We start from the raw sequence: 26,426 nt of genomic DNA on the forward strand, positions 1-26,426 counted from the left end.
AAGGGACACATCGAGTGGCTGCCACCCACACGACCAACCAGGGCCGGGGACAAACTGCAACCGAGGTACATGCCCTTAGCGGGAACTGAACCCGGGTCTCTCCAGACCGCAGGCCGACGCTCTAACCGCTGAGCCAAACCGGCCAGGGCTGATCTTAAAATTTTGAATCTTACTTTTTCCTTAGTCAGTCTAACTAAAGATTTGTCAATTTTCTTGATCTGCTTAAAGAACCCACTATTGGTTTCACTGATGTTCTCTTGTTTTTCAATTATCTATTACTCTTATTTCTGCTCTATTCATTATATTTCCTTCCTTCTGCTCGCTATAGGTTTAGTTTGTTCTTCTTTTTCCAGTTTCTTAAGGTGCAAAACTAGGATATTGATTCAAGCATTTTTCTAGGACCCTGGCCGGTTTGGCTTGGTGGTTGGAGCATCGTCCTGTGGTCCAGAGAGATCGGGGTTCAGTTCCTGCTAAGGGCATGTACCTCTGTTGCAGTTTGTGCCCGGACCTGGTTGGGTTGTACGGGTGGCAACCATTCGATGTGTCCCTTTCACGTCGATGTTTTTCTCTCTCTCTCACTCTCTCTCTCCCTCCCACTCTTTCTGAACAAAAAATGGAAAAATGTCCTTGGGTGAAGATTTAAAAAAAAAAGTTTCTCTAGGCATTAAAATATTAATAAATTTCGGACTTCTGGTCAAGATGGCAGTGTAGGAAAATGCGGTATCGCGTCCTCCCACAACCACATCAAAGTTACAACTAAACTACAGAACAACCATCATTCAAAACCGCCTGAAATCAAGCTGAATGGAAGTCCTAAAACTACGGAATTAAAGCAGCAGCCATATCCAGACTGGTGCCCCGCTCAGAGTTCCAGTGCCAGGAAGAGAAGTCCCCATAACTTCTGGCTGGAAAAACCAGCGGGAACTGAGGCTCAGGGAACTGAAGCGGCTGGAGCCCCAGGCAGCTCCTTAAAGGGCCCGCGCACGGACTTATCAGACTCTGCCTCTAAGCTCGGAGGGGAGGCAGCTCGCAGGGCACCAGAGACATACAGGGAAGAACTGAGCTGTTTGGCACTGGAGCGAGGGCTGGAGAGGGGGCTTTCTCCGGGACAGATGTGCTGTCAGAGGCCTTTGTTCCTTTGGTGAGCCCTTCCCTGGGGCGGCAGACAGAAGCCATATCTGGGACTCCAGCAACCTGGCTCACACTGGTAGCCCCGCCCTGGTGACTCTCTGAGGCCCCGCCCCACTCCACCCAACTTTCAGGCCCACCCCACCCAACTTTCAGGCCCACCCAAGCTGTTGCCACTTGCTTAACCATAGGATTGGCCTGTCTTGGATCCTGCTTCAGGTTTTCCTAAATTCTTTCAAACAAGCAGCATCTGGTCTCAGCGAGCCCCATACCGCTCGTTAAGTAATACAAAGAAACAAACACAGGGAGGCAGCCAAAATGAGGAGACAAAGAAACAGGTCCCAAATGAAAGAACAGAACAAAACCCCAAGAAAAGAACTAAGCGAAATGGAGATAAGCAATCTAACAGATGCTGAGTTCAAAATACTGCTTATAAGGATGCTCAATGAACTCAGTGTGAACCTCAGTGAACTTAGGGAGGGTCTCAAGAGCATAAAAAAGGACCAGTCAGAAATTATGGATGCACAGTCAGAATTGAAGGAGGCATTAACTGAAATAAAGAATAATTTACACAGATTCAATAGTAGAATACGTAAATTCAAGAAGCAAACCATCGATTTGGAATATAAGGAAGCAAAAAACGCCCAATCAGAACAGCAAAAAGAAAAAAGAATCCAAAAAAATAAGGATAGTGTAAGGAGCCTCTGGGACAACTTCAAGCGTGCCAACACTTGCATCTTGGGGCTGCCAGAAGGAGAAGAGCGAGAACAAGAAATTGAAAACCTGTTTGAAATAATAATGGCAGAAAACTTTCCTAACTTGGTGAAGGAAACAGACATACAAGTCCAGGAAGCACAGAGAGTCCCAAACAAGAGGAACCCCAAGAGGCCCACACCAAGACACATCATCATCAAAATGCAAAAGGTTCAAGACAAAGAGAGAATCTTAAAAGCAGCAAGAGAAAAGCAGTTAGTTACCTACAAGGGAGTTCCCATAAGGCTGTCAGCTGATTTCTCAAAAGAAACTTTGCAGGCCAGAAGGGAGTGGCAAGAAATATTCAGAGTGATGAAAAGCAAGAACCTATAACCAAGATTACTCTATCCTGCAAAGGTGTCATTTAGAATCGATGGCCATACAAAGACTTTCCCAGACAAGAAAAAGTTAAAGGAGTTCATCACCACCAAACCGTTATTATATGAAATGATGAAGGGTCTTTTTGAAGAAAAAGATAAAATATATGAACAAACAAAATGGCAATGAATATAGTATATCTATCAACAATGGAATCTACAAAATGAACAGGTAGAACAGAAACATTCTCATAGATACAGAGAACCTTTTGTTGGTTGCCAGATGGGAGGGGTGTTGGGGGAATGGGTGAAAAAGGTGAAGAGATGAAGAAGTACAAATTCATTGCTAGACTGACAAACCTTAAAGGGAAAGGGGTTGGGGGTGGGTGGGAAGAAATAAACCAAAGAACTTATATGCATAACCAATGGACACAGACAATCTTGTGGGAAAAGGCGGGAGGGCGGGAGTGGGGAGGAGGGGGGTCAATGGGGGAAAAATGTGGAACATCTGTAATACATTTTACATTCAACAATAAAGATAAAAAAAAAAAAACTAAAAAAAAAAAATTAATAAATTTCAAACTAAGAATTATTTAAAAAACAGTTGAGCCCTGGCCAGTTTGGCTCAGCGGTTGGAGTGTCGGCCTGCGGTACAGAGAAAAAACAGTTGATAATAAAAGAAAAAAAATAAGAGGCTAATAAATTTCCCACAGAATAATGCCTTTATTGCATCCCAGTGTGTGTTGGGGCATGTTTAAACATTCAGGCAATTTACAACTCTGCCTTAGTTTTCACTTTCTGCTTGCACAGAGTGTCAAGGAAGGTCAGCTCGAGGTGGGAGATTAGGAACTTCTCAGGCCTTCCCTGAGTGTGATCACAGGTCTATGCACGTATGTGACATTCTAGATTTCCAGGAATATGCTTATTTTTTAAGGCACCATGAACATGTTTTTTAGCCTCTTTTTTAAAGCTTTGGTTAGTCTACTGTTTTAATTGTTATTCACCACCTAAGATAGCCACAAATTAAAATTCTTGCCTATAATTGCTTTAGACAAACACTTCCCAGGGAGAGGCTATTAGAACTGGGCATATTCCAATCCAGGTCAAAGAAAGACAATCCTTTCTATGGTGGCTTTCAGGGAACCACCAGAGACATCAAATAATGACAATTCTTTGGGAATGAGCATTTTAAAGAGATCCAGCTTCTTTCCCCTTTCTGATACCAGGATGCAGCTGTTGAATATCAGGCAAGTTAACCCCACAAAACACATATTCTTGCTGAGATTCAGCCATTTTTCTTGAATAGGCAAATCTTTGGTTTGTTTCTAGAATTCTGGCAAAGTTGTGACAATTCATGCCAGCTTTCATGGAAGAATAAATTTTCAGAGATCCTTACCAACCATTTTTAGTGTCATCCTGGCATTTATTTCTAAGAAAATTTCTTACATACTATTAAGATTTATTTTCAAGTATTTTTGTGAGAATTCAATTTTTACTACATCTTATTCTATCTGTTCTTAAGTAATAGTTATAGCAGGTAAAATTAAATTTTATTTTTTATAAATTATTCCTTTTACTTTTCATTTCTTGGATATTTGCAACTAATGTTGCTAATACTTGCTTAATGATATCAGTAATTCTATTGGCATGATGAAGAAAAATATTTACTGCAGGAATTATTGAGAAGTAATAGATAATACAAAGCCACGTCTACAAGAACATAAGGGTTATAGCTATTATCAGCAAAAAAACTGTTTCAAAATAAACCATGACAGATTTAATAAGATAAGCCTAATTGTTATAATATGGATGCTAGTCATGTCATTAAGAACCAAATCCTATTAAAATCAATTTGTGAAACTCATATAATTTTAACCCAGTATAATCTGTTCTTCAATAATATAACAGCCAAAATACTATAAAATCCTTCATTATCAAAAAGCACACTTTTACTTCCGGTCAAGATGGAGGCATAGGTACATGCGGTACTCACCTCCTCCCACATCAAAATTACAACTAAACTCCGGAACAAGCATCATTCAGAACCACTTGACACCAAGCTTAATGGAAGTCCTACAACTACAAAATTAAAGAAGAAGCCACACTGAGTCTAGTAGAAGGGGTGGAGGCGCGGAAGGGCTGGTCCCTCACCACCTGTGGCGGATAACAATCAGGTGGACACCTTGGCTGGAAGGTCCTCCCTGAGGACTGAGGGGTCCCCGTCCCACACCAGGCGCCCATCTCAGGGTTCCAGTGCCAGGAAGAGAAGTCCCCATAACTCTGGGCTGGAAAAACCAGAAGGAACTGAGGCAGAGAAAGGCTGCAGCTATTGGAGCCCCAAGCAGTTCCTCTTATAGGGTCTGCACACATACTTACTCAGACTTATTCCCTGTAAGCTTGGAGGGGAGGCAGCTTGAGGGGCGCCAGAGACACACAGGAAAGAACTGAGGTGTTTGGCCTCAGGACGAGGCCTGGAGAGGCGGCTCTCTGCTGGACAGACCTGCTGGTGGAGGCTGATGTTCCTTTGGTGAGCCCTTCCCTGGGGCGGCAGATGGCTGCCATATCTGGGACTCTAGCAACTGGGCTCACACTGTAGCCCCACCCTGGTGATTCCCTGAGGCCCTGCCTCACCCAACTTTCGGGCCTACCTAAGCTGTTTCCAAAGGCTTTACCATAGGATTGACCTGTCTTGGATCCTGCTTCAGAGTTTCCTAAAGTCTCTCAAACAAGCAGCATCTGGTCTCAGCGAGCCCCATACTTCTTGTTAAGTAGCCCCTGGCCTGGCACTAGAAGCTGCCAGCTGTGGTTCACAACCTGGCTTTTCCTGGTCACCTCCAAGCCCAGCACAAGAAGCAGCCACTGGCAGATCACTTTGTAGCTTAAGCCTGGTGGCCCCAGGTAGAACACAGGCAGTGGATGATCTTGCCCAGAGCCAGCACACCCAGTGGACAGCTCCAGACCACATCGAAACACCACCATCCAACCACCTCAATGAATGGACTCAGTAAGTACCAGAGCCCCGATGAAGTAAGTCTTGCTCTGTGTGGTGGGCCCTACACAGCTGATCCTCCAAGGTAGAGGTCCAGGGGCACAGCCAGTCCTTGCAGCTGATCAGCCTGAGTAAATCCCTCCCATTGACATGCCAACAGCAATCAAGACTCAATTACAACAGAAGGGTGTATAGCCCACACTAGGGATGCCCCTTGAGGGCCCAGCTGGGGTGATCAGGGAGGCTGTGCCACTAGATCCTACAGGACATCTACAATAATAGGCCACCTTAGGAAGCCCAGGAGACATAGCAACTCTACCTAATACATAGAAACAATCACAGGAGGAGACAAAGAAACACATCCCAAATGAAAGAAAAGAATAAAACTCCAGGAAAAGAACTAAACAAAATGGAGATAAGCAATCAATCAGATGCAGAGTTCAAAACACTGGTAATAAGGTTGCTCAAGGAACTTGGTGAGACCTTCAAGGAACTTAAGGAGACCTCCAAGGAACTTAGTGAGAACATCAACAACATCAAAAAGGATCAGTCAGAAAAGAAGGATGTACTAAGTGAAATAAAGAATAATTTACAGGGAATCAATAGTAGAGTAGGTAAAGCCAAGAACCAAACCATCGATTTGGATATAAGGAAGCAAAAAACACCCAATCAGAACAGCAAAAAGAAAAAAGAATCCAAAAAAATGAGGATATTGTAAGGAGTCTCTGGGACATCTTCAAGTGTGCCAACATTCACATCATAGGGAGAAGAGAGAGAATGAGAAGAGAGAGAACAAGAAATTGAAAACCTATTTGAAACAATAATGACAAAAATCTTCACTAACTTGGTGAAGGAAATAGACGCACAAGTCCAGGAAGCACAGAGTCCCAAACAAAATGAACCCAAAGAGGTCCACACGCATCATCATCAAAATGCCAAAGGTTAAAGACAAAGAGAGAACCTAAAAAGCAGCAAGAGAAAAGCAGTTTGTTACCTACAAAGGAGCTCCTATAAGACTGTCAGCTAATTTCTCAAAAGAAACTTTGCAGGCCAGGAGTAGCAGGAGATATTAAAGATGATGAAAAGCAACGACCTACAACCAAGATTACTCTATCCTGCAAAGCTGTCATTTAGAATTGATGGACATATCAAGTTTCACAGACAAGAAAAAGTTAAAGGAGTTCATCACCACCAAACCAGTATTATATGAAATGTTGAAGGGTCTTCTTGAAGGAGAAGAACAAAAATATAAACAATAAAATGGCTATTAATACATATCTATCAACAATTGAATCTACAAAAAAAATGAGCAAGCAGAACAGAAACAGACTCTTAGATACAGAGAACTTTTTGTTGCTTGCCAGATGGGTGGGGGCTGGGAGGATGGGTGAACAAGATGAAGGAATTAAGAAGTACAAAATGGATGTTAGACGTATGAACCTCCAAAGGAAAGGGGGAGGGAGGGTGGGATGAGATAAACCAAAGAACTTCTATACTATACATATATGCACAACCAATGGACACCGACAATAGTGTGGGGAAGGAAGGAGGGGGGTGAGATTGGGGGAGAGGGGGTCAATGAGGGAAAAAAAGGGGGGACATCTATAATACAATAAAGGGGAGTTAAAAAACCAACTTTAAATTAAAGTTGTTAATTTTGTAGCAGTAGATTTGGTTAGCACTTTCTTCTTCAGATGATAAAAGAAATGAACCTGTGGGTGGCATGAAAGAGCTAACATGTCTCCCCAAAAACTTAATTTATAGAAAATTACTAGCTCAGGGGGTTCTTCTGCCTCCACACTGTAAATCACCCTGGACAGTCAGCTGAACCACAGCTAATACATATAGCACCTAGGCTGTGTCCTACATGTTTGTGAGTGTGCCTCCCGGAGCTTCATGTCTGTGAGTGTGCCTCCCGGAGCTGCATGTCTGTGAGTGTGCCTCCCGGAGCTGCATGTCTGTGAGTGTGCCTCCCGGAGCTGCATGTCTGTGAGTGTGCCTCCCGGAGCTGCATGTCTGTGAGTGTGCCTCCGGAGCTGCATGTCTGTGAGTGTGCCTCCCGGAGCTGCATGTCTGTGAGTGTGCCTCCGGAGCTGCATGTCTGTGAGTGTGCCTCCTGGAGCTGCATGTCTGTGAGTGTGCCTCCTGGAGCTGCATGTCTGTGAGTGTGCCTCCTGGAGCTGTGCAAAACAGGGACCTACCTCTAAATCAAGTTTAACTTGACAGTACACTAACTGAACTGCTCAGAGTTTTTTTTTTAACTGTAAAGAATACCATTACGGATAACTTAATTGTAATCAAAGTGCCAAATAGTTTCAGTTTTTCTTGAAGCCTTTGATCACATCGTGTAATGTCAGTTTTTCTAGAAGTTTCATTTGGTAAAGTTTCCTAAATGAAAAGACAGGCTAAGACAGGAAAATGTGAAGAAAGTTATATTCTCCTTAGCAATTAAATGCAGGTCTATATAATACACCCTTTCATTTCTTTAAATATTCAAATTTCTGTCTTTACATAAATATTTAAAATTATTCAAATTAAAGCTTTGGAGACTGGTTTAAAAGCAATACAAGCCCAGCCAGTGTGGTTCAGTGGTTGAGTGTCGACCCATGCACCAAGAGGTTGCCAGTTCGATTCCTAGTCAGGGCACATGCCCAGGTTGTGGGCCAAATCCCCAGTGGGGGGCATACAGGAGGCGGTCAATCGATGTTCTCTCTCATCAATGTTTCTATCTCTCTTCCCCTCACCCTTCCTCTCTAAAATCGATAAAGAAAAAAAAAAAAGGCAAGACAAGCCCTGGCTGGTTTGGCTCAGCGGTAGAGCATGGGCCTGCGGACCAATGAGTGGAAGGTTCAATTTCAGCCAAGGGCATGTACCTCGGCTACGGTTTGTCCTGGGTCCTGGTTGGGGTAATGCAGGAGGCAACCAATCGATGTGTCCTTCTCACATTGATGTTTCTCTCTCTCTCCCTCTCACAATAGAAAAATATCTTCAGGTGAGGATTAAAAAATAAAAATAATAATAATAAAAATAAAAGAAAAAACATCACTGTATATTCAAAAGGCAAGTCAATGCACAGACTGATTTTCTGCAACTTGTAAATCTTAATATTTTTTGTATTTTTACTAGAAGATAATACTGGATTTCTTTCTAGAATCAAGGTACTTGGGGCTAACTTAGCTCCTTCTCTGAATCCTTAGTTTCCTAAACTTAAATTTTATGTCTCTATCCTTCTACCTCACCTAACTTCCTTACTCTTGAAATGCTTTTAAAGTTATCACTGTTCAATGCTTTAACATTGTCTTCTTAAAGAAAACTTTAATGCAACGTTAATACTACCAATGGCTTTATTTTCTCATATACATGGAGAATGGTTCCCAGGCAATCAGAAGCACAACGTCTCTTTCATTAGCAAAGTTAAAATCCTCAATATGTGACACAAACTTACGTATTTCTTCCACAACTTGTGGGTCACATTCTTTGTATTTTTCTACTTCTGCCTTTAGCTGTTCCTTTTGTTCTCGAAGTGAAGAAAGCTCTTTTGCTAGCCTGGTTCGTTCTTCCTGAATTTAAAATAGTTTTACGTATAAGTAAGGCAAACAAAATGCTATATATTATAAGGTTATACATTTTATAGACACTTTCATTTTATGTCTCCTAACTGATATGCATTATTAGGCTTTGTCAATATTAAAAATATGCCCACATATATTTACAATATAAGAAGAAACTCAATTATAATTTTTCTCTGACATCTCAAGCATCTTTAAATAAACTGACTGATTGAGACTACACAGAAAGAAACGCTCAAGATAAGAGATTACCAATTATGTATGAACTCAAAAACATGTCGTTTTATGTTAGGTAAAAATATTATACTGCCTCTTGGGTAGTTTCACAAGACTGTGTTTCTATATATGTAATATTTTTAAAGTAGCATCAATTATTATATAATTTTCCTTAAAAGCAGTTCCAGACAATTTTTCAATCTTTAAAGATAATTAACCTTTAAAATATTTAAAGATATCAGAAATAATAAAATTGTTGCTTGTGGCCTCCCATCACTTTCCTTTAAAGCTAAACCAGAATAAATCTTTTAAACACAGTGTGATCCAATAAATACCATTAGAAATTTCTAGCCATAGATCTCATTAACAGGTAGAAGTCATGGTGCTATCAGTATTCAATTCATATGTGTGAAACTTGAAAAATAAATCCAAACAAAAATCAAATACTGGCAAAGGTTATGGTACAAAATTATAGGATAAGTCTGAGGCAAAACCAAGTACTTCACGCTGCCTAGTAAGACCTGTTTAAGGTTCCTCGCTGGCTTGTGTTTTGCACTTGTTTTTTCTTTTGCCTTTCTCTGTTTTCTTTGGTTCCAAAGCACAAAAAGCTCTTAGCTAGCATTTGTACAAGAGAATGCGTGTACAGAGCAGCACACTCTGAAGCAGCCCAGTCCAACAGGACTCTGCAATGATGGAAATGTCCTAGATCTGCGTTCTCCAATGCAAAAAATATTAGCCACATGTGGCTACTAAGTACATGAAATTTGGCTATTGGTACTGCGAGACTGAATTTATTTGTATTTAATTTTAAGTGTCGATAGCAACACATAATTAGTATATATCATATTAGCACAGCTTTGGAGAGATTTCAAAATAACTACAATATAAGTCAGTAATTATTTGCCATCCACACCCAAATTATACATGTTCCACAATGAAAAGAGAGAGGAAAAAAGCTGTGTGAATGCAATGATAGCTCTCCAGACACCCTGAATTAAAGAGCAGACTGCTACTAGCACTGAGATCTTTGCCAAATTACTTCAACACTTTGTGCTTTCACTAAAATGGAGATAGTAATAGAAGCTACCTCCTTTACTGTTGGCAAAATTCAATAAATATATAAAATGTATTTGGAACAGTACCTGCCTGGCTAATATTAAGCAGAATATTTATGTTAGCTATTTCTTCTTGATAATCATCAGCATCAGCACCAGGGGCTATGTTTTTCTGAAAAATCCTGAGTGGTGAGCTCAGAATGAACACAAGAGTGCATCTTTCTCAAGAGCCTATCTGAACTACTATATTCTTCTGATAGCAGGCACCAACTAAGTTTGCTACTGTTTTTTTCCTAGTTGCAATGATTTCAGTTGACTGGGTAAAACTCAGCAGACTGGCTGACAACTTGTGGGCATGGGTATGTCACCATTAGTCAAAGATGCTTCTGTAAGTTATTGCCAATGTTAAAGAAAAAAAGGATCAAACAGGGAAGTGGCCATTATTACTGTCAACTGAAGAAGAAATAACAGCTTCAGGTTATGCCCAGAACTTACCTTTCCTTGAATATTCTTTAGGAATTACCACTTCCAATTCTGGTCTGTGACTATGCTGACTATTCACGTGAAAGAAGGCATGTGAAATAACTTTGAAAGCATAAATTCGCTGTAAACCTGAAATGTAGTCTCTTCTATAACGTGATAAATTTTTGAGTCTCTTTCACAATCAAGTGGTACAAGCACAAGCCTAGATGGAATGCTTAGTGGTTGTGGTTCATGCTGATCTTCAATATTTTCTCAAGTCTTAAATCCATACCCGAGATAATGACGAAACTGGAAAGTGAAGTGATTTTTAAAAACCCCTAACACAATACTTTAGAGAATACTGCACTTTAAAAAATAAAATAGTAAGTCAATATTCATTTAAATAATTTAGAAATACTACAAGGCCACAGGAATATTATATTGATAGTTTTCCATTTGTTCTGTGCCAAAACTTAAAAAACAAGACTCTTAAAAACATATATGAACATTTATATAGGGCTTACCTTATGCCAGGTTCTCTTGTAAGCGCTTTGCCAATATTAATTTAATTCACACAATTACCTAATGAGGTCGATTTTATTATTCCCTATTTTACAACTAAGAAAATCAAGAACAGAGAGTTTAGGAGACTTTCAAACCCAGGCAGTCTGGCTCCAGAGTTTATGCTTCTATGCTATGCTGCCATATACAATATAATAAAATAATAATAAATCTAGATTCACAGTTAGTGACTCCTGCCAGGTCAAATGTTCACGTCCTTTGCTGTGACTCACTTCTCTTCTGGTACAAATCGCCTACTCCTCACAGGAAGCTGGATGTCCTTATTCTTCCATTCAGAATTAGCATTATTAAAGAATCTACAGACAGAAACTTACCGTTTCATGTCGGCCAATTTTAGCTTTCTCAATGCTCTTCTGTAGGTTTGCGTGCTTTTGGCTTCCCTCAGATAACTAGAGAAGTAAAACAAAGAAAATAGCTTGCTAAGATAAACTTGCTAAACACGAAGCTTATAAGTCAAAACGACAAAATGAGATTTGTCTTCAGCTCAAGTCTTTGTAACAAAAAGGTCAAAGATGACATTGGGAACTACTCTAATTTGAAGAAAATAAAGTACTATGAACCATTAGGACAAACTGAGAAAAATAAGTTCAAAAAGATTTCTCCTATCCTATGCAGAAGAATGAATAATATGCTTTCAATCTTTTCTAGTCTTTGTCAGGTTCACCACTCCCAACCCAAATAAGGTATATTATTTAAAAATTGAATTTGAAAATTCAAAATCTGTTCTATATAAATTTTCTCTAAATTCCCTTTTACTTCTGAGTAGCCTTTTCAAATACCCTAAGCTGTTTCTTATAGACCTGTAGTACTGTGACTTATTTCACTAACAAAGTAAAAAAATGAATGGATCATTTACTATTCTTAAATAAGGTACTTTATGAGTAATTGATACTTTATATTCTAAGTTCTCAGAGAACAAAAAAATCTATTAGCCTGTGGCCAATTTTATGCATATTTTACGTACCTTAAAAGTGACTGGTTTAAGCACTGTATCAAGCTTAGAAAGTAGTAAATTATATATATAAATGGGCTAAATAATACCACCATAAAAAGACCATAGATAGAGAATATTTATTAGCATGTGGCTGGGCCCTTTCCAAAAAGGACTTGTTAACTTCAGAACATTGCTTCTCCCTCAATTTTTTAAATCTTACTTGGGCTCATGACTAAATAATCACAGGAAATTCCCAAAACTAAATTCTCCACCACATCTTTTGCTATAAACTACTCAGAAATTATAGACTTATTTGATTGGGTAAGGGCCTTTTAAAATATATTCCAATCTCCCCTCATTCTTGAATTATAAACATTTAGAAAGTAATTAATGACTGAATAAATGATTTCTTGGCTGATTGTAAGAGACTGACCTTTTCCAATATAACCTAGCTATATGTAAAGAGTGAATAATATTCAGATACCCTTTTTTTGCTTAAAAATCACAAACAGTATCTTCAAAAAGTTGGTAGCTTTACCCTAGCCTAAGGAAATCTTTCACTTCTCAGTATGCATCAAGGGAACAATGTCAGCTTTCTCTAATGGTTGTCCTGTCACTGGTTCTAATCCACAGCATGAACAAGATCCATCTGTGATTCCAAGAAGACACCACCGCCAAACCAGTTATACCTCTTCTTGAGAGTAATCATCTTCTTAAGTTAAAAACCAAAAATCTGTTGTAGATTCAAGAGCCAAAATAAGCTCTAAAGCCATAAGTTTAGCAAGAAGATCTAGTTCTTCAAAAAAAAAGAAAAAAGAAAAGGGATCTCAGCCTTGCTGGTGTGGCTCAGTAGTTTAGCGTTGACCCGTGCACCAAGAGGTCACCAGTTGAATTCCCGGTCAGGGCACATGCCCAGGTTGTGGGCCAAACCCCCAGTGTGGGGCACATGCAGGAGGTGGCCAATCAGTATTCTCTCTCATCGATTTTTCTATCTCTCTCTCTCTAAAAAAAAATGAATAAATAAAGAGAAAAGGGATCTTAGCCCTGGCCAGTGTAGTACAGTGGTTAGAGCATGAGCCCACGCACTGAAGGGTGTCAGTTTCGATCCCCAGCCCCAGTTGGGGTGCATGTGGCCAATTGCTGTCTCTCTCACACATTGATGTTTCTCTCTCTCTCTCTCTCTCTACCCTCCCCCCTCCCACTCTCTCTAAAAATCAATTGAAAAAATATCCTTGAGTAAAGATTAACAACAACAAGGTTCCCATTTATAAAATAACATCATGTTTTAAAAGTTAATATTCCACTTTTAAGGATCCACTTGAAATAATTAATAAATGTATATAACATTTAAGTTCAGGAATAGAGAATTTTCCAATGAAAAAACTACACACACACACACACACACACACACACACACACACACACATTACCATACACTTAAAAAAAAAAATCCTCATCCAAGGATATTTCTCCATTTATCTTCAGATAGAGTGGGAGGGAGGGAGGAAGAGAGAGAGGAAGAAATAGAGTGGGAGGGATGGAGGAAGAGAGAGAGAGAGAAATAGAGTGGGAGGGAGAGAAAGAGGGAGGGGGGAGAGAGAGAGAGAGAAAAACATTGACATGAGAGGAACACATTGACTGGTTATCTCCTGCACGACTATGGCCAGGACCCGGGACAAACCACAACTGAGGTATGTGCCCTTGACTGGAATCGAAAGTGACTCTTTGGTCTGTAGGCCGACCCTCTAACCACTGAACCAAACCGGCCAGGGCTACCACACATATTTTCCACTAAAAATATTTTTTAAATAACTAGATAGGTAGATGTTATAAACATTTAGAAATAAATTATTGTATACAATAAGTTAATAATTAATGGATATATATCTTAATTATATTAATGAAGTGTCTTCCAGGTATTGTATGTCTGCTTGTAATTATCTACAACTTAAAAGCATTTGAAAGAGAGCTAATTCAGGAATTCCTTAACTTGAAAATAACCTTACATATTGGAAATGTGATTTCATGATTTGTCAGTTTTAGTATCTTGGTAACGAAGGGAGACACAATCTAAATGATGTAAACAAATGAGAAGCTTTTGATAATTATCTAAGTACTGAAACAATTTGGTTCAGCTCAATAGTGAAGGATTCTTGGCTCTCTGTTTAGTTCTTAAAATCTCAACTACTGGAAACAATGAAAGCAACTCATGTGAGGTGGCCTTTGCTATCTTTACATCTTCTAGAAGCAATATTGCTATAGTTCCTAATGCGTATCTGGAATTAAACCAAACCCAGGCCTGAAGTGTTAAGAGCTGAGCAGATATTATCTAAACCAGTAGTTCTCAAACTTTAGCATAGAGCAGACTCACCTAAAGGGCTTGTTAAAACACAAGTTGCTGGGCTCCACCTGCCAGTTTCTGAACAGTAGGTCTGGGGTGGAGCCTAATAATTTGCGTTTCTAACATGCTCCCAGGTGATGGTGATTCTGATGCTTCTGGTTAGGGAGAACAACTAAACTAAACAAAACCTATTCTTGAAGTAACAAACTCAACAAAAATACACAAGATATTAATATATGGAGGGTATTACCTAGTTCATCAACAAAAATGAATTACTGCTAAATATTGTAGCCTGAACTTAAATTATCAACATTTCTCTCACTAGAATTGAAAACTCCACATTTACAAAAGTAGAAAAAGAAGTGATACTCTACATTCAAAGAAGGTATTCAGCATAAGCTTCCTTTAGAGAGCAAACTCTCTGATACACTTCTAGACCATAAAGCAAGAACCAACTATATACTGTAACAAGCCCATTTCCAACTTTTACTAAAGCAAATAATATTTAAAAATCCAGTAACTCCAAACAAAACAACAGCAGAAGCAACAACAAAAACTATTTATAATTAGTAAGAACCAGATTTCATCTTTAGATTTGAGGATCTGACACAATGCTTCTCTTTAATCCATTCCAGGCCACCTATACAGACACTCAGGGTTGAGAAACATAATGCCAATGTTTTCTAAAGGGATAATTCACTGCCTAGAGGAACTGCCTATTCATAAGAGGAACAGAAAGATTGATTCAAGCTGACTCCTTTGGTATTCTGATTTACTCCTTTTTAGAAATAAAAAAAAATTTCCAAAGCATTAGGAAAGGAAGATAGAGGTTTTCATAGGTGGGAAAGAATGTCAAGGAACAGAGAATGAGGAAAAGAAGTAATAGCAGGCCCTGGCCGGTTTTGCTCAGTGGTTAGAGCATCGGCCTGCGGTCTCGAGAGACCCGGGTTCAGTTCCCGCTAAGGGCATGTACCTCGGTTGCAGTTTGTCCCCGGCCCTTGTTGGTCGTGCGGGTGGCAGCCACTCGATGTGTCCCTTTTACATCGATGTTTCTCTCTCTCTCTTCCTCTCTCCCCTCCCACTCTACCTGAACAAAAAATAGAAAAATGTCCTCGGGTGATAAAAAAAAAAAAAAGAATAGCAGGAGAGTCCAGATCAGTCTATGGCTTTATTAAAATCCGTGTACAGTATGTTATGAAAAAAAGTTCTATGTCTTTTGTTTTTCCTTAAAGAAAAAAGTGTCATTTACTTTGAAATTTTATATACTTAAAAAGACAAATCACATGATCTCACTTATATATGGAATATAATGAATATAACAGTCTGAGGAATAGGGTAGACCCAGAAACACAGAAGTAGGCTACAGACTGACAACCCTCAGAAGAGGGGGTGGTGGGGGTGGGAAGAGATAAACCACAGAACTTATATGTATGTATGCATAACCAATGGACATGGACAACAAAGCCAGGGATGGGGTGGGGGGGGGGGGATGGAGAGGAGGGTGTCAATGGGGTAAAAAAGAAGAAACATCTGTAACAAAAATAAAATAAAAAAAAAAAACTTATTAAGAGTATCTAAAACTTAAAAATTTATCTTTTAAGGCAATATTCCACTTAGGAACCAATCATAAGAAAAAAATAAACATTATAAAGATATACTTATATATAAAAACAGGAGTCATGTAATTGTCCAAAACCAGAAGTCTGGACACTTGGATAAAGACTCCATCTGGGCCCTGGCCGGTTTGGCTCAGTGGTTAGAGCGTCGGCCTGAGGTCTGGAGAGACCCGGGTTCGGTTCCCGCTAAGGGCATGTACCTTGGTTGCAGTTTGTCCCCGGCCCTGGTTGGGTCCTGTGGGTGGCAGCCACTCGATGTGTCCCTTTCACGTCGATGTTTCTCTCTCTGTCTCTTCCTCTCTCCCCCTCCTACTCTATCTGAACAAAAAATGAAAAAAATGTCCTTGGGTGAGGATAAAAAAAGACCCCATCTGGACACTGATATGAGTGGGACCACTGCCCACTGTGACTATAAGAACTCAGGGCTCCGACCACCCAGTGCTTGAGCTGGCTGTACCATGGGTCACGCTCAGAACCCAAGGAGACTCCACCAGATGCATGCTGCCCCTGCGGCCGCCTGGCTTGAGATCCAACCCCACCTCTCCATCTGGGGACACCACCAGTGACTGGATCTTTGAGACAGATGCTTGCTCTGCTAGTTTCTATCGAGTAAGCTCCCCCTCTCTGTGTGTAACCTTCATGTGACTCTATTAGCCTATTGGGGAGCTCTCCCCTAATAAACCTAGCATTGTAGAAAGACACGAATGTGTATGAGTGATTCCTTGCCAGGATGTTTCCTTTTTCCTGACAGAGATTAATGACCTTTCTTCTTTTTCTATTTCTGCCTATTTATAAAGTAGAAAGATTCAAGAAAACCTGGTTTCAGAGGATTAGAAGGCAAACTAATGCCTTCTCTCCCATAGCCTAAATAGCTTTAGCAGAGTGAAGAGAGCAATCTAACATATTTGGATTGTAAACCAACTCGAGAGTTGAGAGCAGGAAAACAAACTAAGATTTGAGATACTTTTAAGTGTTAAAAATTATTGAAAAGTTGAAATACAGGTTTAAAATAAAAATTAACAAAATTCAAAATTGAGGTTGTTTTGCATAGAATCAAAAGCTATTTTTCAAAAAGAGTTATAATGTAGGAAAATTATGGTAATAAATAAATATAAATACTAAGGAACCTGATGAAATGCAGGCCTGGAAGTTTAAACCATGCCCTTTGGTCAAGTAAAAACCATGCTTTAAACACAAAAAGCACCTAACTGAAAGGGCTATTTTTGTGAAACTTCTATTTACACAGGGTATTCAGACACATTAGGAATATTAAAATGTATAAAATATTGATTTGCTTTTTGAGGGTAAAGCAGGCCAAACGAATTGAATTTAGGGCTATCCCATGAAACTAAGGATACAAATGACTTTGACACTACCACCACCTGGTGGCAGGACATCAAAATTGTAGGTCCAGTTGTTTCTGGAGTATATCTTTTCCAGGTTGGTTGATAAGGGGAGAAAATAATTCTGCTGAAGAATAGCTGTCATAAACCTGTAACTCATATGAAGCACAGAAGAGTGTTTGGGGTGTGGTATAGAGAATTCTGTAGCTCTAGAGTCAGGTCTCTCAAACTCACCCAGCAAGGTGCTCCAACAGCAAAGGAGAATAACTCCTAGGGGAAGGTTTAGAAGCCTAGTCAGAAGCTACCTACTACAAAAGCAAAACAAACACACGAATATAAAAAATAAATCTCTTAAGTCTTAAGTCCTATCATGAAAATTCATGTAAGTTTAACAGCTGTAATAGGAACTACTATAATTTTGTATTACTTTAAATTATTTACCAGTAAAAATATTGTTTATATACTTCCCCTATCCACTACCCACTCTCAATTTTTGAGTCACTTGATCTCAACAAACATATATTTAACTCTTGATTATCTAAGATGATAGAAACAAGTAATAAAAACATTAAATTTAAAAGACACGACCTTTTAAGTGTGTACAATTTTGCAGACCCTGTTAGTTGCTTCTCTAAAGCCTTTCTTTGTACATAAAACTCCAACTTTGTTCAGACTGAGATGGCAATGTGCTCAGGGAGAATGGGCCCCTTCCTAGACTCAGAGGGTGAACTGTGATGGCTTATTCTTCCAATGTACCTCAGATCTGGCTAATGATACATAAAGGGAAGCCTACTTGGGAAAGGGGGAATTCTGTGATTTTTCCTCCTCGACTAAAAAAGAGAGAGAGATGTATAAGAAGAAAGTCCCTCTTTTTTTCCACTTTGGACATTGTCAAGGGAAGATATAGTAGCTATAGTAGCTACTTGCATCCGAAAACAGAAAGCCCAAAAATGTCAGACAAGCCAGTCCAAACCTCTGATAGCAATGTGTGGTGAGATTAACCAACCCTGTAAGAGCCCAAACCTCCAACTTTTTTTTTGTAATTTTTTTCTTTATTGATTTGAGAGAGAGAGGAAGGGAGAGGGAAAGGGAGAGAGAGATAGAAACATTGACGAGAGAGAACATGGACTGGCCGCCTTCTGCATGCCCCCAACTGGGGATTTGGCACACAACCTGGGAATTGAACTAGTGACCTCTTGGTGTATGGGTCAACGTTCAACCACTGAACCACGCCGGCCGGGCCAAATTTCTTATGTAAGATAAAAAAACCCAACCTATTATTTAAGCCAAAATGGATTTACTTTTCTGATATTTGTGGCTGAAAATATCCTGATTCATGCATATAAAAATGAAAGAATGCATATCAAAATATCAACAGTAATTAGCTTTAAATGATAGGATTGCAAGCAACTTTTTCCTTTATTCTCTTTTCTACAATGAAAAAATTTTATTATAGAAAAAAAGGTAAATGTAAACTTTAAAAATATTGAAAATATGCAGTTTTTGTGACCTGAGAAGTTATCACTTGCTAATGTCATGTTGGAGACACAAATCTAAAGTATGCTAAATGGGTAGAGAGAACAGATGTATAATCCCTCATGTAGACACTACACACATACACTAACAGAAAGTTGACCACCACACTCAGGTGCCTTGTAGTGAGGGAGTAGTTAAGGGTAAGGAATTATGGGTTGGGCTTTTTGAGAGATGACACACACGAATATTTAATCAGTACAGCTTTGAACATGTTGGGATGTGGTTTGCCAACTGGCAAGGCTACTGCAGGCAGCAACACAGAACACACATCAGCTCTGGGGATAAGAAAGTCTAAGGCAGTAAATAGTCTTATCTGCTGAAACAAACCCATAAAGTTGGGCAGCATTTCTCAAAATGTGCTCTACAGAACATTAATCCCTCATCTCATGAAAACAGGTCAAGTATGATTCACAAGGCAGCAGTATAGAAGTGGCAATGGAAGCCATGGGAGTAGAGAGACTTCCCAGGAAGAATGTGCAGAGCAAGAAGAGAAAGGGACTGAGGATACAACGCTGGGGACCAATAAGAACTGCTAACATATCTAGTTGATATAAATCTAGGCTATAAAATAACACTCCAGTCTCCCTAATTGTAAAGAAGGGTTAGTTTATTCTTTCATGAGAATCTCATTTTTGAAGTACTATTTAGAAGAACTACCATTCATGAGATTTTAGCTAGCCTATGCAGCCCCATCTTAAGTAAATAGGTTTTCTGTTAAGATTTTTGAAATAGGGAAAAACAACTCAAATCCAGGCAATCACCTTGACATACCAGGGATCCCCAGACACCTGGTCCCCAGCGCTGTATCCCCAGTGCCTTTCTCTTCTTGCTCTGCACATTCTTCCTGGGAAGTCTCATCTACTCCCATGGCTTCCATTGCCACTTCTATACTGCTGCTATCTCAGTGTTTATCTTCGGCCTATACCTGTGCACTAAGCTCCACACCCATGCATTCAACTACCTGCTGGATATCTCTACCTGAATGGATGACAGGCGACTCATATTCAATGTGTTCAAAATTCATTTCACTGCCCAAACCTGCTCCTCTGTGTCTTCTAGACTCTGAAACTACTATCCACTTAGTTGCCCAGACCAAGAAACCTGGTAGTTATCTTAGATTTTTTTCCTCTCCCTTTTCTCCACATCCAGTTGGTTTCAAACCTCTGTTGATGCTACATACTGATATTTCTCAAATATCTCCCTCTCTCTCCATCCCCACTGCCACCATCTTGGCTTAGAACTCTGGCCCAGAATTCTGAAGTAGTGTCTTCACTGGTCAGCCTGTCTCCAGTCCTCACTTTCTGCCATCTGCTCTAGCAGTAATCTTTAACGCCCAGCGGATGGTTTCCCAATCCTAAATAATAAAGTCCAGATTCTTCAGCGTGGCTTTAATGCTCTCGTAATCCTGCTCCTGCCACCGGCCAGCCTAATAACCTGTTGCTACCCCTTTTGTAACCCTACACACCAGTTATACCAAATTGTTCACAGCTTCCTGAATGCCATTTATTTTATATCTTTGTGTTTTTCCATGCTGTGCCTGGCTGGCTCCTTTTAATCCTCTAATAAACTCCAACTTCTCCATTAACTAGTGACATATATATATCCACCTCAAAAATATTTTCTTCTGGGAAGTTTTTATTCCCCCCTCCTCAGCAGAGTTTAGTACTTCTTTGTGCTTTATTTATTTTATAGAGTGCCTGCCTTATTTCCACGGCAGACATTCTTTGAGGGCAGGGATATCTTAATCATGTTTATCTCCAGCATGGAATGCAGTTCTGAGACACATAGAGACCTAGTAAATGTTGCTGAATGGATGCACAAATCAAAACAGCACTGCCTAGTTTCTGCCGCAACTATTATGCACGTGGTCTAGCAGTACATCTCCGGCCCACAGCTTTTCTTTCCCTTCCAGTCCACAACATACAGCAGTAAAGATAGTCTCCACTAAGTAGTAATGACTACAGTAATCTCGATTTTTTAAATTCAGCCTTAGAAATATCATATATTATATAGAAATAATTAAGCATGAATTTTAATTGTTGTCAAAATCTATGCTACCCGAACCTGACTTTCAGAGAATATAGGCAGATAGCATGTGCTTTCCATCCATACACAAAGACAAGCAACAAACAGGAAATCTATGTTTAGGTAAAAATTACTCTGTTTATTTTAAAATCTGAACCAAAGTGTACACTACCAATGACTATAGATTCTACCTCCTAAACTTCTCCCCAGTCTATTATCTCCAACTCTAGGTCCAGTGTCTTAGGACTTCATCATCTTCTAGCTGGACAATTTCACAGAGCACATTCCTTCATACTGCCAACAGAACACCTTTCTAAAATAGAGCTCTTAACACCCTGGCCAGTTGCTCAGTGGTTATCTCCAGCAGAGTTGTGGGTTCGATTTCTGGTCAAAGGCACATACATGGGTTGCAGGTTTGATCCCTGGCCCTAGTTGGGGTCATGTGGGAAGCAACCAATAGATGTGTCTCTCTCACATCAATGTCTCTCTCTTACTCTCTTCCACTCTATTTAAAAATCAATGGAAAAATATCCTTGTGTGAGGATAACAAAATAAATAAAATAAAATAAGGCTCTTATGATCTCACTCCCCTACTCAAAATTCTTCAACTTAGATATAGAGATCCCTTCATTATCAGCATCTTCCTACTAATCTAGTTATAGTTCATTCATCCCTCACATACAATTGAGTGGTACAAAACAACTCAAGATTCTCTCACACATTATGTAGTTCTACTACACTACTATGTAGGTCTTTGCAAATAATAACAAAAACTAAAGCACTTACTATGTATTAGTCATTGCTGTAAGCAGTTACATGAAATATTTAATTATCACAACTACCTTGTGAGTAAAAAATATTAACACCGTTTTACAAATGAGAAAACAGAAGTAGAGGAGGTTTCTAGTAAGTGAACAAAGTTGGATTTGAATCTAGAGCTGGGGTCTAGAGTCCACTCTCTTAAACCACTGTAGTATACTGCCTTAACGTACGGGTCTCTGTACCCAGAATGCCCTTCACCCTAACTACCTTACAAAATCCTGTGTATGTTTTCAGAACCAACTTAAACGTCTCCTTCCTTAATTTTACAGCCTTTCCTCAGCAGAACCATCACCTGCTTGTCCACCCTCCTGCACATATCACACCATGTGCTACCATTGGCAGACATGTGTGTTTCACAAGACTGTGAGGTCCTGGAGGACAGAAACTACTCATTTATTTTTATGTCCCTCTCATCAGTCACAACGCCTGCCATAGCAAGTATTCACTAAACAATTACTGAACTGAAAGAATTGCAGTAGAGGTAATGTCTATTTTTATTCAAAAACATTTCACACTGTCCACACAAATCCAATAGTGGACATACTCATTATTCACACAATGTTGGCAATAAAAAATTTTTTATACTCATTTCTAAAAACTGGTTAAAAATCTTTAAATTAGCCCTGGCCAGTGTGGCTCAGCAGTTAGAACGTCGGCCCACAGACCAGAGAGTCTTGGGTTTGGTTCCCGCTAAGGGCACGTACCTACAGTTTGTCCCCGGTCCCAGTTGGGGTTCTGTGGGTGGCAACCACTCGATGTGTTTCTGTCACATTGATTTTTCTCTCTATTTCTCTCTCTTCCTCCCTCTCTCCCTCCCACTCTATGTGAAGATAAATATAAAAATGTCCTTGGGTGAGGATTAAAAAACACACACACACAAAACATTAAATAACCCTGAGAATCTATTAGTGTCTCCCAAACCAACACACTATATTTGAAATCCACCTCAGTGTTAACGAAATGTAAACCAACTCCTAGAAAATTTGTCCCTTAACTATCTCCCACTAGTAAAAAATGGGTTGCAAGTCAGAACTTGGAAGAATTATGGAAGATCTTAAAGAGCAGGAAAACAAGAGGAAAAGTAGGATTTTCATAATTTTGACCCTTTAAATAAAAAAACCAGTTAAAAACTGCTACATAGTAATAGTGGCAGCACTAACAACATTCTCTGAATCAGTGAATAGCTATTATTAAGAGTAACTTTATATTCTTTGTTTCCTTTAATTCTCATTCACTTCTCAGATATCTGCCATTTGCCAAGAACTGTGCTAGGCACCGAGGACACACAGTGACTAGAGATGGGCATGAGTAAAGTAACGACGTAGCACAGTCAGACAGACTGGAGTTAGCTCAGGTTGCTGTAGCAGCAAACAAAAGGAATATGCGAGTCAGAATGGAGTGTGGAGGAAAGGACAGGGACAAGAACACAAAAACAAAAGCACACTGGAAAGGTTATTCCTTTTGGAAAAGGTTTAACAAAGCCTTTCTAATCAGTAGTGGTCAGCTATTTCCCATACTGCCAGTAACTCTGTATGAACAGCTCGTCAAACACAGTAGCTCTAACTTTGCTCTCACCCAGCTGTGCACGTATTACCGGACACCATCCTACATCTGTCAGTATAAGACAGCATAGAATGGAGGAGCGCATTTCCTTGAGGTTGAGATCGAAAGGAGCAAAAAAAAAAGGAGAGAACCAGAAGATGATGAGAATTATTATTTATCCTAACACATTTTGTCTTGCTTTTCCACACAAAAAATATTCAGAGAAACCACACACTCACACATACACACACAGTAACTAAAATCATTATCACACGGAAATAATCAGCAAGTTTCAGCCAAAACTCTTAAAATAGTTATCAAGAAAAAAAACAAACAATTTCTTGACATTTAGTAAGGTCTGTATGTTCTTCAGGATTCTGAGAAATGCCATTTCACTTGGGAGTTCCCGCATCATAATTAATTTTTAAGCTAGATAACAATTCACAACAATGACACAAGGAGAAAGGATCCGGTTGTTTCTACTTTCTGTTGAGCCAAAATGGCGATTTCTACTATCATCCAAATATACGTAACATATTTACATATATTTCAGAAGAACTAGCAGATTTAAACATACACTACCACTTTCATCATCTCCATATACAGTTTTTCTTGCTCATTAAAAGTTATTAATTTATGTAAAAAGGCTTCAGGAATGCATCTGTATAACAGCTATTTAAAGAAGCTGGCTTAACAATTTTTTCCTACCCCACCCAAATATTTATGTCAGTTTTGCAGAAATAAAATACTACATTAATAACATTATATTACATATGGGGAGGAGGAGTTTTTTGTTTAACATCATACTATAATAACACAAGTATTTTCTTAGCTTATAATCTATTTTTTAAAAAGTAATTAAATCAGCAAAAAGAAAACCTATAAAAATAATCTGGCAAGAAAATTTCAACTTCCCCTGCTTGGTGTATATGATAAAATCTAACCAACCATTACAACACCCCATAATAAAGCCTCAATCTAATTTCTAACTTTATTTTCCCATTACTATACCAAAAAATTGCACATTCTTTCCACGCTGGTCACCAACTATTCACTGAATGTAATTTGCTTTAAAGTTTTGCTTATCTGTGGTTATGAGCAAGGACTACGAAATCAGAATGCCTGGATTTAAATGCTGCTTCACCATCTACCAATACTGTCACCTTGGGCAAGTTATTTAATCTCTTGGTGCCTGTCTTCTCATACGTAAAATGGAGTTAATACCTACCTTACGCAGTTGTAAGAATCAAATGATCTGAAACATGTAAAAGCTCTGCTATAATCTGAATGTTTGTGTCCCCCTGAATTCATAAATTGAAGTCCTAACCTCTAAAGGTAATGGTATTAGCAGGTGGGGCCTCTGGGAGGTGCTTAAGTCACGAGGGTGGAGTCCTATGAATAAGATTAGTGCTCTTATAAAAGAGTATCCAGAGAGATGCCAGCGCCTTCCACCAATGGGAGGATACAGTGAGAAGTGACCGGGCAGAGGTCTCTTACCTGACCAGCCTCCAAAACTGCAGAAACAGATTTGTCGTTTATGAGCTACCCAGTCTGGGGTATTTTGTTATAGCAGCCAGAACACCTAAGACAAGCTCTTGAAACTGTACCTGGCTGAGCGCTCAATATATTTTGGCTGCCATTGTCAACATCAGCATCAGTGGCTCCCTCTGCCCCTCTTGGGAATTTCCTCCATCCATCTAAATCTACTCAACTTTCAGCTCAAAATAATTGTTTCTAAAAAGTTTCCCTTAACTATATGGATTTATAAACATCTTGCTATCCTCTAAACTTGTATAACAATTAAGACTCATAGCAACAAAAGTATTTGGCACTGATTTATATAAATTAAATCTTACACAGTTAATTATTTCTTTTCATAAAAAGTTAACTACATAAGGTATTTATTTTGCCTTACCAAGCAAAGCATAAATTATCTCAACATGAAACACATATTCTATTATTTAAAAAAACTATTTTTCTTTATTGATTTTGAGACAGAGAAAAGGAGAAGAAGAGAAAGATAGAAACATCAATGAGAGAGAACACTGATTGGCCACCTCCTGCATGCCCCATTGGGGATCGGATCTGGGCATGTGCCCTGACTGGGAATTGAACTGGCGACCTCTTGGTACATGGGTCGATGCTCAACCACTAAGCCACACCGGCTGGGCTCTATTATTTTTATATTGCCCAAAGAACTTGCACACACAGTTGATAGCTTGTTTGCTAGCTGAGAAAATGTTAAAGAGAAACATATATTATGATCTTGAGGCTTTTTTTAGACTGTCTTTAATAATGATCAACACAGACCTGGCTGGTCTGGCTCAGCGGTTGGAGTGCGGCCTGAGGTCCAGAGAGACCCGGGTTTGGTTCCCGCTAAGGGCATGTACCTCGGTTGCAGTTTGTCCCCGGCCCTGGTTGGTCGTGTGGGTGGCAGCCACTCGATGTGTCCCTTCACATCGATGTTTCTCTCTCTCTCTCTTCCTCTCTCTCCCTCCCGCTCTATCTGAACAAAAAATGGAAAAATGTCCTCGGGTGAGGATAAAATAAATAAATAAATAAATAATGATCAACACATACAACCTAAAGGGAAGGGAGGAAAAAAAATTTCCCGATTTGATTTTCAGATCTACTACAAAAATGGCTATTCTCAAGAGACGAATACATTCCTACACGTAATTGAAATCACTGACAGAACTGAAGAAGAAAATGACAGGGTGGGGGGTGGGGAGAATCAAGAGTTCTCCCTCTCTCTAATCTGGAAGTAATTAACAAGAAACTCAAAGGAAGTTCACATTTTACTTTGGCAATGTGTTGAATAAACTGATCCTTCAGTGCAACCTTGAATTTGGATGATGGCTCAATTCAATGTTAACTGAGTGCCTTCTATCTTTATGTACATCCCACCATCTCTTGCAACATTTTTAATCTTTACCACTCATTCAGCAGTTAGCCATATAACACTTTTCACTTGGCTCTTCATATATATATATATTAGCTTCAGCACAGGTTGCAGGTTCTTTCTTATCAAGCATGGATTTTGAATTCTACTTTTTTCTGATCTGGTAAAATGTATTGTACATAGTAGACCCTCAAATATTTGTTCTGACTGAACAAGTAAACTTACAGTGTATATCCTGGATGAGTACTAATCTAGCTGAATCTGTGGCCACCACATACTAAGTGCCTACTTCCG

At 39.3% G+C, this 26,426-nt stretch overlaps 1 protein-coding gene across 2 annotated transcripts in view; it reads right to left on the bottom strand.

Annotated features, from left to right (window-relative positions):
• The window catches only part of MND1 (meiotic nuclear divisions 1), a 58,553-nt gene that overhangs the window by 15,736 nt on the left and 16,391 nt on the right, over positions 1 to 26,426 (bottom strand). Inside the window, exons 5-7 of one of the 2 annotated variants that reach the window (XR_004956460.1) lie at positions 11,386 to 11,460; positions 10,523 to 10,798; positions 8,676 to 8,747 (exon numbers count right to left, since the gene is read on the bottom strand). Coding sequence is in view for 1 of the 2 variants with exons in the window: in XM_036240717.1 (XP_036096610.1) it covers positions 8,633 to 8,747; positions 11,386 to 11,460 (190 nt within the window). In the remaining variant the exon portion in view is untranslated. Of the gene's footprint in view, positions 1 to 8,632; positions 8,748 to 10,522; positions 10,799 to 11,385; positions 11,461 to 26,426 lie in introns of those variants that run through there. The other variant, XM_036240717.1, reaches the window with a different exon arrangement.

The sequence above is a fragment of the Molossus molossus genome, unplaced genomic scaffold (assembly GCF_014108415.1).
Source record: "Molossus molossus isolate mMolMol1 unplaced genomic scaffold, mMolMol1.p scaffold_m16_p_4, whole genome shotgun sequence".
NCBI classification, from domain to species: domain Eukaryota; kingdom Metazoa; phylum Chordata; class Mammalia; order Chiroptera; family Molossidae; genus Molossus; species Molossus molossus.